The sequence below is a fragment of the Panthera pardus genome, unplaced genomic scaffold, assembly GCF_024362965.1.
Source record: "Panthera pardus isolate Hobbes unplaced genomic scaffold, ASM2436296v1 HiC_scaffold_8, whole genome shotgun sequence".
Classification (NCBI taxonomy): domain Eukaryota; kingdom Metazoa; phylum Chordata; class Mammalia; order Carnivora; family Felidae; genus Panthera; species Panthera pardus.
In genome coordinates, this window is record NW_026527013.1 from 91,660,943 (window position 1) to 91,674,611 (window position 13,669).

Below are 13,669 nucleotides of genomic sequence, written 5' to 3' on the forward strand. Positions count from 1 at the left end.
AAGAAAGTTTCAATGACAGTGGATTTATTTCTGGAACAAAAGAGACTTTAAGGAATAAAGCTCTGACTGGCAGTTGGATAAAGAGCCGAACTCTATTAGGATGTGCTGCTGGCTTTTTTTCTTTTCCTACATCTGTCTTAGATTATTATTTATAATACCTACTTTCATAAAGCATCTGGTTCCTCAAGAAACTTGTATGAAGATATGGAGAACTTTTATAATTGATAATACTCGAGAAAGTTGGCTTAAGGAGTCATCTTTTTTACAGTATACTGTTTTTATTTTCAAATGGAGTGCCTCTTTTAAGATACAAGTGTATTATTTTCAAATGGAGTGCCTCTTTTAAGATATAAGTGCAAAGATACACAATTTTATTTGCTTCTTAAAGTATTTTTTTAAATTTAAAATGCACATATTTTTTGACCTGCCAGATCCACATCTAGTAATGTGTTCTACAGACAGTGACAGAATTGCACAAAATATGTTAAAGGATGTTTGCAATGTTGTTTATGATGACAAACAAATATGGAGATAATCTAAATGTCTGTTAGTACAGGACTATTTAAATAAATCATGGTTCACCCCTCTAATGGAATATTATGCCATCACTGGAAGAATGAGATATTGATATACAAAGATGTCGAGGTTACCTTAAAGGAAAAAAATTAAGTGGCAGAACAGTGTGCCCAGTGTACAACCCATTTGTGCACTGAAATAGATATCTGTGTATTTAGGTATTTCCTTAAATATACCATACAGACCATTCCTGATACAGCACACAAAATCTGCCAAACATGCTTACTTTTTAGGAGTCATCTATAGCCTGGACAGTGTTTATGAAGGAGATATTTTTTTTACTCTTTGTCATGTACCTCCTGAATTCTTAGAATTTTTCTGTAAGCATGTTTTAATTTTTAAATACTGGGTAAACAAAAAAAAAATACTGAATAAAAAGTTAGGTAAAAACTCAAAATCTATTAAATTTATTTTATGTATTTTACACTTGATCTTACCCAAAAGGCTGAGAAGCAATACTTATTTTATTTATTTTAATAATAAATTAATAATTTCAATGTAAAACTTCATTGCTTTAGTTCTTATTTTAATAACTATTGCTATCTGGTTAATAATCCCTTAAAAAATCACAACACAGAAATTAATTCTCATCAGTATTTAGAAGAATTGCATGTACCATCAGTGAAGAGCCTCAGGATAGGAATTGTAAATAGCCCAACTGAAGAGATTTTACCCCCTGTTGTTTGTGCTTCTCTTGAAGTGTCATGGAAACATTTGATAATGAGTCAACCATATTGAGCTCTTCGCTTCATTTGCAGTGTTAGGCTTTTGTGCAGATGGGTCTCAATCATATGCTGTTTTTGGATTGACTCCTATTTTTCAGAATCAGAAATTAGTGAAAGATTGTTTTCCATTATCTAATCATCTATTTAGTCCCAGTATATTGGAAGATTGTTTTAAAACATGAATTCTTTTTTTTTTTTTTTTATGATTTACTATAACATGTTTCCAGAGTTGGCATTTTAAAGAAAACTTTAGTAGTTTATAAAAGATTTCTTATGTGCCTTTCCCTCTGACATATTTTCCCCACGTACAGTGACTTGTCAACTTCCATTGTTCCCTAATTTGATACCATAATTCTTGTGATTATCTTTTTTGTTTCTGCTTTTTTTTTAAGTTGTTTTTTTTTTTTTTTATTTTGAGAGAGAGAGAGAGAGAGAGCACAGGGGAGGGGTAGAGAGAGAGGGAGACAGAGAACTCCAAGCAGGCCCTGCATTGTTGGCAAAGAGCCTGACACGAGGCTCGAACCCACAAACTATGAGATCATGACATGAGCAGAAACTAAGAGCTGGATGCTCAACCAACTGAGCCACCTGTTTCTACTATCTTTATATCTGCTGTTCACTACAGTCTTAGACTTCAGAAAGAGATCTGATGGGGTTATTTAGTAACTATCCAATAGAGGGAAACATTTTTAGATAGAATTATCTCTCTATCCAGGTGACCCCATTGACTCTTGGCCCCTCTTGTCTGTTGAGTAGAAAGCTAGAGTGTTGTTGGTCCAATTAGATGTTTCCAGGAAAACAAGGTCTTTTGAAACAAAGTGAGTTCTAATTTACAATCTAATGTTATGGATAATTCACAACAGGAGATATTTTAAACTCTGTTAAATTTACTCCTAGCTCTACTCAAAAAATAAATTAAAACAAACAAAACCCCTAAAGAAGCAGCCTGGGGGAAAGGTTAGATTTTCACTAGACACCCTGCAGGTTCTAGGCCCAACTCATAAGTAGTGTAGTGGAAATGACACAGGGCTTGCATTTACACATTCACATAAAGTTTGCATCTCTACTTCACAACTTCCCAGGTGGACAACCTTCACTCTTAAGGTTGTGACCTCCTATGTAGAACAGAGGGAGCAATATTTCTTTATAGGATTGATGTAGGGATTTAAGGTGATTGTGTATGCACATTGAATAATTGACACACAGTAATTATAACAGTAGCAAGCATTTATTAAGTGCTTACTAAGTGGCAAGCATTATTCTAAGCCCTTTCTGCATTTTACCTCTTTAATGGTCTGAACACCCCTCTGAAATTGTTGCCCCCATTTGCCAGATGGCCTGTAACTTGCCTGAGGTCACACAGCCAGTAAATGAAGGAGGTGATAGCTCATGCAGTTAGCATCTACACCAAACCAGCCCTATGCAGAAAGTTGGTGTCTGTCTGTATTTCCTAGGATAGAAATACAGTCTGTGGCCTGTTGGGTTATACCCCCTGCAAGGCTTATAGGTGAAGTACCCCCCTGTTCTTACCGTCCATCAAATCCAACTGCATTCCCCAGTTCATGATGCTCAGTGACTCCTTTGGAGATTTGGTGATGTCACAGGATTAGGCAGACTAGCTCGAGTGCCTATTCTCTGCCCCCTCACTGCAGCTGAGGTCCCCCAGATCCTGTAGGATTATCTCACGAGAAGCAGAAGTTACAGGCCCAGCTGCCTTCCTTGGGATTCCAGTGCAGAAAATGTCTTCAGGCTTGTTACATCCTGTGTCTTTCTGTTCTCTCCCCTCTACTTGTCAAGTACTGAATATTTGAGGTAGGATTAGTCCTAAAGTCAGACTATAAGGCAGGTAGCATTTGCCCCTTTAAACCATCCATTCTTCAAGTCCTTGATTTCATTCTTTCACATCTCAGTGGATCAGTTGAAGTAGCAGCTTTCAGCTTCTGAAGAAATAGGAGATTAGTGGGGGAATGGAAGAGGCCATTTAGAACAATGGTTCTCAAATTTTAATGTGCATATGGATCAACAGGGGCCTTGTTAAAATGCCGATTATAATAAGTAGGTAGGTTGGGGCTGGAGTTTGAAACTGCATTTCTAACCAGCTCCTGGGGGTGTTAGTGCTGCTGGTTTCTAGACTATGCTCTGAGTGGCAGATATTTGAAGACTGAGGCCCCACCCTGAGATGGCAGAGGATTTATCCTATTACCTTTTCCAGGAACGTTTAATCCAAAGAAATGAGTCTCATGGGATTTTAGTTAATGTAACCAGCTGCTAGAGGAAAGTTTGGAATTTCAAACCCCAGACAGCTTCCTGGGAAAGCCATTCATGATTGGAGAACAAAATAGTATAAATTTGTCAAGTTTTGCTATAAACACTATAAAAATAGGTATTTTCCTCTGTCAGTTTAATTTAGTGACTCTGGAATGATTTATAGTCATTTTTACTTAGCTGTATGTGGAAGAGCATCATCTTGCTGGTGCTCTAGGTTGAGTTTCTCATGACTGGGGAGATAGATGATTCAACCGATCCTCATGCAGGAGCCACAGATGTATTTCACTATCTATTTCTTTGCTCTTTCTATCATCACCTACATAAAAGGCAAGTTAAGTCAACTTTTATTTCTTCATCTTTTGATTTGGAGTTGGCTCACTTGGAGTGTTTATGAATAATTCTGTTAGAAGAGGTCTGATAGCACTAATCTGAATAACGAAATATTCTGCAGAGCTTTAGACATGGAGGTGTGGTGTGCACTGGAACCTGAGGAATGACGTGGGTGATGCTCCTGGCGATGGTGGAGGCTTATGCTCTCGGTTTCTGTTTCCAGGGAGGAGAACATTGCTACTACCAGGGCCGTGTCCGAGGAAACCCTGCTTCATTTGTTGCATTGTCAACATGCCATGGACTTCAGTAAGTGTCCCCCCAATTTTTTGTACTATCCACTCTTTCAGTCACTTATTTTCTTTATTTTTAATGCACTGTAATCAAAATTCTTATGTCAAGAAATGATTTTAAATCAGCAACGGATCTGATCTTACTTTCTTCTGAGGTTTCGAAACCAGGTAGATTTTTAAATTAGAGTTGCGGAAACAGGCCAGGGTCTTTGGAGTTATGATATGACACCCTATGGTGATGTTTGAAGCATTTTCTAGTTTCATCCAAGTTGGGACAGGAGCGGTTTGCATAATGTGGGTCTCTGTTTCTCTGGGTGTTTAGACCCTTGGTACCATTCTGTCCCTACTCCTTCTTGATGCTAGTTTTTATACTTTTATGGAATAGTAGAAATTTTAGTAGGTGGAAACTCTTGACTCCTTGTACAAAGACAGTAGACTGCAAATCACCTCAAGAGCTCATGTGTTGGAGCCCATTGTTTGGCCAGAATCCCACCTAAAACCCACAGCAAGCTTGTGGGAGCGTCTGTCTGTTCTCGGAAACCTCCAAGGACTGGAGTTCATCCTTCTTCGGGGCCTTGCTTCCTTTCTCATAACCTTCATTATCAAAGAATGTTTGCTGATGTTTAACATGGGAATACATCCACTTCCTCTGTTCTGTCGCTAATGGTGACACACAGGTGGCCAGCTCTTACTTGTTTTGTTAACACCGTGTGAAGCTACCGTGTCACTCCTCTGCATTCTACTGAAGCTAAATCATCTCAGTTCTTCCTTGTTTTACTTTTTTTTGGATGTGGAACAAACCAGCACTTTAGTTTTGTTAAATTTTTGCTTGGAAAATTTAAAATGCATCCTGTCAGTTCCCAAGTTAGAGATCTGGCTTTTTTGTGTAGCTAGCAGTTATTGAGTGTCTGCTATGTGCCAGCCCCTGGGAAAATCGAGGCAATGAGAACATGACTCCTGTCCACAACAGCCCACAGTCCTGTGGGGGAAGCTAAAACTAGCTCAGCTTCCTACTATGGAATGAGATAGGTATGTTTTCTTTGAGAGAGAAAGTAACAGAAAAATGCAAATAGAGAGTGGGCACTGGGGAATGAGGTAGTGCTTGAGGCCTCCGCAGAAATGCCATCTGAGTAGGTAGAGTGGCCCTGGAATAGGCTTTGATAGAGCCTTCCAAGAGAGAGGGCTAGGCAGACAGGTCTTAAAGAACGCTAGGATAGAGTTCTAATGGGAAATCCAGGAAAATCGAGCTAGTCTACCTAAGTGGTGCCTCCAGTCAGACTTGGGCAGTAGGTATGCGAGAGGCAGAAGGTAGAGACTATGAGGAACCAGAGGAATGACACCAGATGCCCAAGAGCATGGAAGACCTCTATCTGCTGATCGTTTGCTCTGAAAGACTTTTACTTACTTTGATTACAGTCTTTGACTAAAGAGACATTTTTACAAACAGGAATCCATGCCTTATACGGTCTTGGTTTTCTTATCTGTAAAAATAAATTTAAAGTCCCCTTCAGTAATAAAATTGTTACACCTCATCTCATGATGAGCACAGCTTTCTGCTAAGAGTGGTACCCTGGGCCCATCGACATTCGTGACAACAAATGTATGATAGTGATATAAAAAAGAAGAGGCTTTTTTCTCCTTCTCTTCCTCTTACCATCTCAACCCAAAGTTCCCATGTAAGCATCTTGCCCAGGGCTTATTCCGCTTTGTCTTCCAGTTTTCCAAACAGCATGTTGTAAGAAGCAATGAGAAGGCGTCACTGCCTTCCAGGGACTCTGGTAGACCAGGAGCTTGCTACTAACCTTACACAGTCATTTGAAGGAGGATGGAAAAGAAACTTTAAGGAAACTTTAGTGACTATATCAGGAGTATCACTCTGAGGCAGCTTCAGTTGTTTTAACTAGCTAAAATTTACCTCTGTCGTGAGAAACTTTTCTGTTTAAAATGAAACAAAAAAAACAAACAGAAAATGCATCATGTGTCTAGGAACACTGTCAGGATTGTGTATAAGCATGTTTGGGTGTTCTTAGACCTTCGTGAGCGTGTTGGATAAATTTACTCTGGATCCATTTTGTTAATTTATTATTAATTATCCTCATGTTGATTTTACTTTCTGAAAAAATTGCTGACAAATATTTTAGAGGATATTACTAAATATTAAATAATTTATATTGTATCAATTACATTGATTTGGATATGAAATAGATTATTTCATCCATGACTCATCTTTAATAATTTACCAAGTACATACATAGATCTCTCATTTTTCTTGATTTACTGAATTCAGTTGAAGAACATGAAGGGGGGGGAAAGATGCAGATTTATATATATTTTCCATAAAGAACCAGAAAATGCACATTTTTAAAAATTTTTAAAATTTTTTAAGTTTTTATTTTTTATTTTTTTTATTTTTTTATTTTTTATTTTTATTTTTTGGAAAGCAGTCTTTATTTATTTATTTATATTTTCAATATATGAAATTTATTGTCAAATTGGTTTCCATACAACATCCAGTGCTCATCCCAAAAGATGCCCTCTTCAATACCCATCACCTACCCTACCCTCCCTCCCAACCAGGCCATCAACCCTCAGTTTGTTCTCAGTTTTTAAGAGTCTCTTATGCTTTGGCTCTCTCCCACTCTAACCTCTTTTTTTTTTTTTTTTTTTTCTTTTTTTTCCCTCCCCTTCCCCCATGGGTTTCTGTTAAGTTTCTCAGGATTGCACTTTTTTTTTTCAAATTCAGAGGACTAACAGGCAGTATTTTGGTCCTGGTATGTTTGATGTTATGACAAAATCCTGTAACTATAGGAACCTAAAAGAATGGAATCAGATGTAAGTTTATTGCCCTCTTGTGGCAATTTTTAAGAATGGCCGTTTCTTTTCAAAATCTTGTTTTGATCCAGCCTTTTAAAAAATCAGCTCTATTAGCCTATAATAAATAGGTCCTGGATGCTGGTTTTTATCAAATGTATACTCTGTGTGGACTTGATATACTTATTGGAATTTTATATAAATAAAACTGAAAGGTGTCAATCCTCAAAACAAATAAAACACATATGCTTTTTAATAGTTAAAGAGTTAGTGATGGCACATTATCATATAGGGAGCCAGAATCTTCTAGATATATATGATGTCAGAATCTGATTTCTTTACCCTGTGTATCGTGATGTTTAGATCCAATAAAGGTCACTGACTTTCACACTGGACACCAACTTAATGCAAGAGGAAATAATACCCTGGATTATTTAAACAAAACAATCTGCTTGCTGTTTAATCAGCATAGCCATGTGAATTTTGGCAAAGGGTGGTTGTTCTGTACCATTTTCTGGATGGGTCTGGCCAGTTCTCAACAGGTGCAGAGAGAATGTCTGCTGTCATATTTGGTCTACTGTTTGAAAAAGGCTTCCCCCACTCTGATTCTTTAGGAGTGTATTGTCAGTAATATCTTACAAATCACATCTGTTTATCTTCAAATTCCAAATGTGATGTCATCCAAATTCAGAAAGTGTACTTTGGTGGAAAACCTTACAGATGTGAGAGAAGCAGTTCTAAGGGTATATGAAAGCTGAGGGCATGTGGAAGATGTTACAGCAGGAATGAAAGAATTTGGATAGAGGCAGAGCTGAAAGCCATTATGATTACAGCTCAGGGAAACCAACTGATTCCATTAAGCCATCATCAAAAGATAAATACTATTATATGCTTACCAGTTTGGGTCTCATGCAGTCATTTCCACATAACACTGAGAAATGACTCCTGAAGATCACACTTTGTCCCTTCTCAGATGCCTGAATGATAAGACACATTTCTTCAGTGTCATTAGAGGTTTCATCTTAGTAGAAAGACCATGTTCTCCTAGAAGGAATGGCCATCAGGATCTCTCTGAGTGGTAGCTGAGGCCATCTGTAGCTTAAAATGCCCTCCAGAGGATTTCTCAGTTGGCTTATAGTCATCTTCAGCCTAAGAGATCAAAACCCAACTCCAGATTTATGCCCTGCTCCCTGCATCCTGCTTCCAAGGCCCATTCTGTCCTTCCTGCAGCTTTTCCTATTTGACTAAATGGCAAACCCATCTCACCAGTTGCTCAGGTCAAAACCTTGGAGTTTTCATCAACACAACTCTTTCCTGCATACTCCAATTCAAATTCATTAGTAAATCCTATTGGTGTTCTAATTTTGAAAAACTACCCCCAATTTGACCAGTTCTCACGATCTCCACCATTACCATAGTGATCTAGGTGGCTACCATTTTTTTTTCCACCTGGATTATTGCTATAATTTCCCCATTTCCTGTCCTTGCCATCCTAAAGACTATTCTAACACAGCAGTTGGAGCAATTATTTTAAAATTTAAGAGCGATCATGTTTCCCTCTGCTAACTTAAATCCACGTGTCTCTCAGGATGAAAGCCAGGGCTGTTAGAAGGGCCTGCCTCATGTGGCCCCACTCTTCCTCTGATAATCATTTCAGAGCCCTCCTCACACCCACCCTACTCCAGCCACACTGCATCCTTGATGTTCCTGGAGCACACTTAGGGCTCGATGCTCTTTGCACAGATATCCTCCCTTCCTTTATTTCAGATCTTCTCTAGAAAGCCTTTCTCTGAGACTCTATGTAAATCAACAGTCTTCTCTCTTTGGTCTCTACACCCAGTCCTCTAGCACAATTTATTGTCCTTAACCTGCTTTATTTTCCTCCCTAGAATTTTTTACCACCATATATATATCTATATATATATATAGATATATCTAGATATATATATAGTATAGTATATAGTATATATAGGTATATATATATAGTATATATAAATATATATAGTATATAGTATATATAGGTATATATATAGTATATATAAATATATATAGTATAGTATATAGTATATATATAGTATATATAAATATATATAGTATAGTATATAGTATATATATAGTATATATATATACTATATATATATCTATGTCTATATATCTACATCTATCTATGTCTATATATATATACTTGTTGATTATACATTTTTTGTCTGTCTTCCCTACAATGCACATGAGCACCATGAGGGCAGAAAAATCATCTGTTTTGTCCACTATGGTACCCCCAGCACTTAGAGCAGTGTATTGTAGGTGCTCTATAAGTGTGTGCTGAATGAGTGAATGGATGAAGAGGTAGCCAACTGCAGATAGGAGTTCAGGAACCAATCTGCCTGGGCTCTCTCTGTTCCCACCTCTGATCTTCCTGGTTATGTAATGTGGTCAGGTTACTTCATCTCTTTGAGCTTTGGTTTCATTTCTTGTAAAATGAGTATAGGCAAACGTATAAGTGTGCCTCCCTCATACATTTGTGGAACCGATTCAAATGAGTGTCAAGTTTTTAGCTCATGGTAAATTGTTGAAATGCATCATCTCTTGTTACCAGAGAATGTTTCAGGTGTGTGGTAGATAGGCAATTCTCAGTGTAGTCCCTGACAACCTGCGTCAGAACCACCTGGGATTTGTTTAAAATGCAGCTTCCTGGGCCTTAGCCAAGAAATCTGAGGGAGGCCCTGAAAGTTTTACAATTTTACAAGCTCTCCAGGTGACTATTTGCATATAAAGTTTTAAAATTACGTGTTAGAGGGAGGAATAATGGACCACAGTTAAAGAATGATAATCCTGAACCTGAGAAGGGTCAGGATGAGGAGACCCTGCTGTTTATGGGGAGTCAGAGGAACGGGCTTTTCCCTTTAGGTGTGTGTGTGTGTGTGTGTGTGTGTGTGTGTGTGTGTGTGTGTTTACCCTCATGTGATGTGGTGCAGTGTGTATGTGTATGTGGGGTGTGGTATTGGGAGGTTTGTGGGGTATGGTGTGTGGTATGTAGTATGTAATCTGTATGTGCTGTGTATGTGTGGTATGTGGGGGTATATGTGGGGTGTGTGTGTATGTGTGTGGTGTGTGGTAAGTAGGGTGTGTGTGGTGTGGTATATGGGGAATGTGTGTGTGTCTGTGTGTCTATGGTATGTGGTGTGTAACTGGCGATGATGGGTGGGACTGGGAAGTGAGTGTTGAGAAGTGAATTCATCCTTCGGCAGCTGTTGATTTTAAAATGATCTTGTTCTGAGGCAAGATGGCTATGCCTGATTATTTTCTTGTCCTTGGCAGTGGAATGTTCTATGATGGGAACCACACCTATCTCATTGAACCAGAAGAGAATGACACCTCCCAAGTAAGTGCTCCTGTTTCTTGTGGCCAATGTAAAAATTTATATTGGGGGCTTTCCCTCTTCCCTTTTCCTCCTTTTTTTTTTTTTTTTTTTGTCTCTATTTTCATATTTTTAGAGTCAGGATATAATTGAATATTGAATAAGTCAAAACCACAAGTGTTTTTTAAAGTCTGTCTCTTTCTCTAGATACTGGAAATACTTTCCTTCTCAGGTGTTCTGAAGCCTCCATTTTTGTTCTAACTCCACCATAATGTCCTGTGATTTGTCTTAGTTTGCTCAGGCAGTCATCATAAGAGAGTGGGTGGCTTGAACAACAGAAATTTATTTTCTCACAGTTGTGGTGGCTGGAAGTCCAAGATCAAGGTGCCGGCAGGGTCCATGTCTGTCGAGGGCTCTCCCCTTCGATTGGGATGGCTTCCTTCTTACTCTGTGTTCACATGGCAGAGAGAGAGAGAGAGAGAGCGCGCGCTTTGGTGTTTCCTCTTCCTGTAAGGACCCCAGCCCCACCCTTGAAACCTGTTTTAACCTTCAGTATCTTCTCCTAGGCCCAATCTCCAAATACAGTCACATTAGGAGTTAGGGCTTAAACATATGAATTTGGCAGGGTGGGGATGGACACAATCATTCAGTCTGTTACACACCAACTCAATAGATGCATGATTTTCCACCTCATTTTCTTTTCTGGATTTCAGATTTTTCTCTATTGCCTATTGTCTGTAAGGCCTTGTGCTGGTGAAATGTAGAGAAATCTGTTTTATTAATTTCTCCTTCATTTTAGTCGAAACAATTCATTTTCCAAAAAAACTAGAAGAGGGTTGAGTTAATATTATAGACTGCAGAGAAAGATAATACACTTCCATTCTAGCTCTGTGCGCAGAAACATTCTTCATTGTGTCGTGCAACAGTGTTCAAACACTTAAGTAATTTCTAAAAATATACACTGTGTTGCCACCCATAAAGGGAAGCTATTTGTATTGTATTTTGTTTTCTGGGTGCCTATTACTGGCTGTTGTATCACTTCACCTGGCCAGGTGATGTTTTTATGGCAGTTATCATGAAACTTGACTGTTTATGACATTCTGGGTTTTTTTAATGGAAAGAAGCCAGAAGTAGTTACTTGAATGTTCATTAATTTTTCTTAGATGGAACAGGACTTTTTGTCTGTTGGTTTGTCACAGAACTTTGTATGACATTTGAATTTTGGAGCAAGGTCCATTTGGGCATCTGCTTACACCAGTCATCCTACTCCCCGATACCGGAAGAGTGTTAGCCCTGCAGTCTTTGCCTAGCAAAACTCTCTGACTCTGAAAGTGGGGCAGGGATCCACAGAAAGGAACTAGTTATAAAAAGCATTAGCCCATTTTCCCAGATGTCTTACTTCTCCTTGGGGGAATAGGTTCATTCATTTATTTTCCATTACTGCAGGCTTTGGCCTCTGTGTCTGCAGAGGCATTTTGTTTCTAATAGGATATTTCTCTGGTGCAGGGGGAATCCAGGCGGGGGAGGGTTGCACAGTGGCTCATTGCCTTTCCAAATCCAGGAGGGCACATAGTCATGCTTCTTTTAGGGGTCTCTGCTTCTTCAGCTCTCATTGCCTGAGGCTGGGGATAAGTGGTTGCATGTGCTCAATCTCTGTTGTTTGTTATTGCAGGAGGATTTCCATTTTCATTCGGTTTACAAATCCAGACTGTTTGAATTTCCCTTGGATGATCTTCCATCTGGTATGGTATTCATATTATGACTTTAAAAAAAGTCAGGCTTAATAATTCATTTGAATGCTTTAGAGCTAATCTGTATGTGAAATGTCCTTAGCACATGACTGCTCATAACAGTTTGAGAGAGAAAGTGACATGAGGTCAAGTGACATCAAGAAGGAGAATAAAATGCAAACTGACCTCATGTTTGTAGTGGATGAGTTTGGAAAGATACAGCTTGAGCACATTGGAGGAAGACTTTTTAAAATGGCAACAATCACAGTAGTGTCTCTGAAAGGAGAAATAATGTTAGAGCAAAAATTGGTCTGCGTGGACAAAATACAGAAAAATTCACTTTCAGTGAGATACTGATTTTATAAACATACGGATGGACTTGTAATCATTTCCCCATTTGTTGTTTTCCTCCTCTCTTTTTGCCCCAGCGTTTTCAGAAGGCACGATTATAGACTAATGCTTTTTATTATTATGTGTTTTTGTGAAAAGTCTCTCCATCTCACGTGTGTTTGTTTGCAGGCCCATTTATTTATACGTGTTGGCTTGAGATGATCCAAATCTTTGCATGACAAGCAGGGCAGAGTACTCCTACTTTGGCCTCGTTAGTCGAGCAGCGATTATACAGAATACATTTGTCTTTGGATGTACTGGATTCCTTGATTTTCTTTTCAAGACAGAGCATGCTCTGAATACCTGGGGTGGAGACGCTTCCTTTCTTAGTGGGCCCTGCCTATGGTTACAGAACCTTCGAATTTTTAATCTCATTTTTATCTTCGTTACAGCACTGTGAGATTGATCTTATCATTTACATTTTATAGATGAGGAAATGGGCTCATCTAGCTTGTCTTTTCCTGGGCCCACAGCTAGTCGGGGGCTGAGCGGGGTTTTGGATTGTGCCACTATGAGAACGTGTGCTGGGAGAGAGGCAGCGGGGAAATGGAAGAATTATCCAACTAAGAGCATGTCCTAAATTGCTGCTTAGGAAAACCACTTAAAAGTGTACATTGTTGGGGTGCCTGGTTGGCCTAGTTGTAAGAACATGCAGCTCTTGATCTCGGGGTCATGAGGTCAAGCCCCATATTGGGTGTAGATATTACTTAAATAAATAAAAACTTAAAAAAATAAAAAGTTTTGGGATGCCTGGGTGGCTTACTTGGTTAAGCGTCCGACTCTTGATTTTGGCTCCGGCCATGATCTCACGGTGTCTGGAATCGAGCCCCGCGTCAGGCTCTATGATGACAGCATGGATCCTGCTTAGGATTCTGTCTCTCTCTCTCTCTGTCTCTGCCCCTCTCCTGCCTTGTGTGCTCTCACTTGCTGTCTCTCAAAATAAATTAAAAAATAAATACTTTTTAAGACGTTAACATTGTCTCCTTATTAGAAAATGAGATGAGTGTTTGCTAATGTCCCTTCTCTGAAATAGATTTGTGACTCCTTGATCTTCTGCACTTCTTCTGCCCTGCTGCCAAAGGGCTAGGGGATCCATTTTATAGATTTCACAATTTAAAAAAATGTGCAAATAGGCATATAGATGCTCTTACTTTACATAGATACTTGAGGCTATTCCTTCGGTTACCTTGT

General features: G+C 38.8%; 1 protein-coding gene across 22 annotated transcripts in view; it reads left to right on the top strand.

The window, feature by feature from the left end:
- Positions 1-13,669, top strand: part of ADAM22 (ADAM metallopeptidase domain 22) — a 232,640-nt gene that overhangs the window by 145,150 nt on the left and 73,821 nt on the right. For all 22 annotated transcript variants that reach the window (XR_008420609.1, XM_019443219.2, XM_019443214.2 and 19 more), the window contains exons 5-7: positions 4,123-4,205; positions 10,319-10,382; positions 12,031-12,100. Coding sequence is in view for 21 of the 22 variants with exons in the window: in XM_019443219.2 (XP_019298764.2) it covers positions 4,123-4,205; positions 10,319-10,382; positions 12,031-12,100 (217 nt within the window). In the remaining variant the exon portion in view is untranslated. The remainder of the gene's footprint in view (positions 1-4,122; positions 4,206-10,318; positions 10,383-12,030; positions 12,101-13,669) is intronic.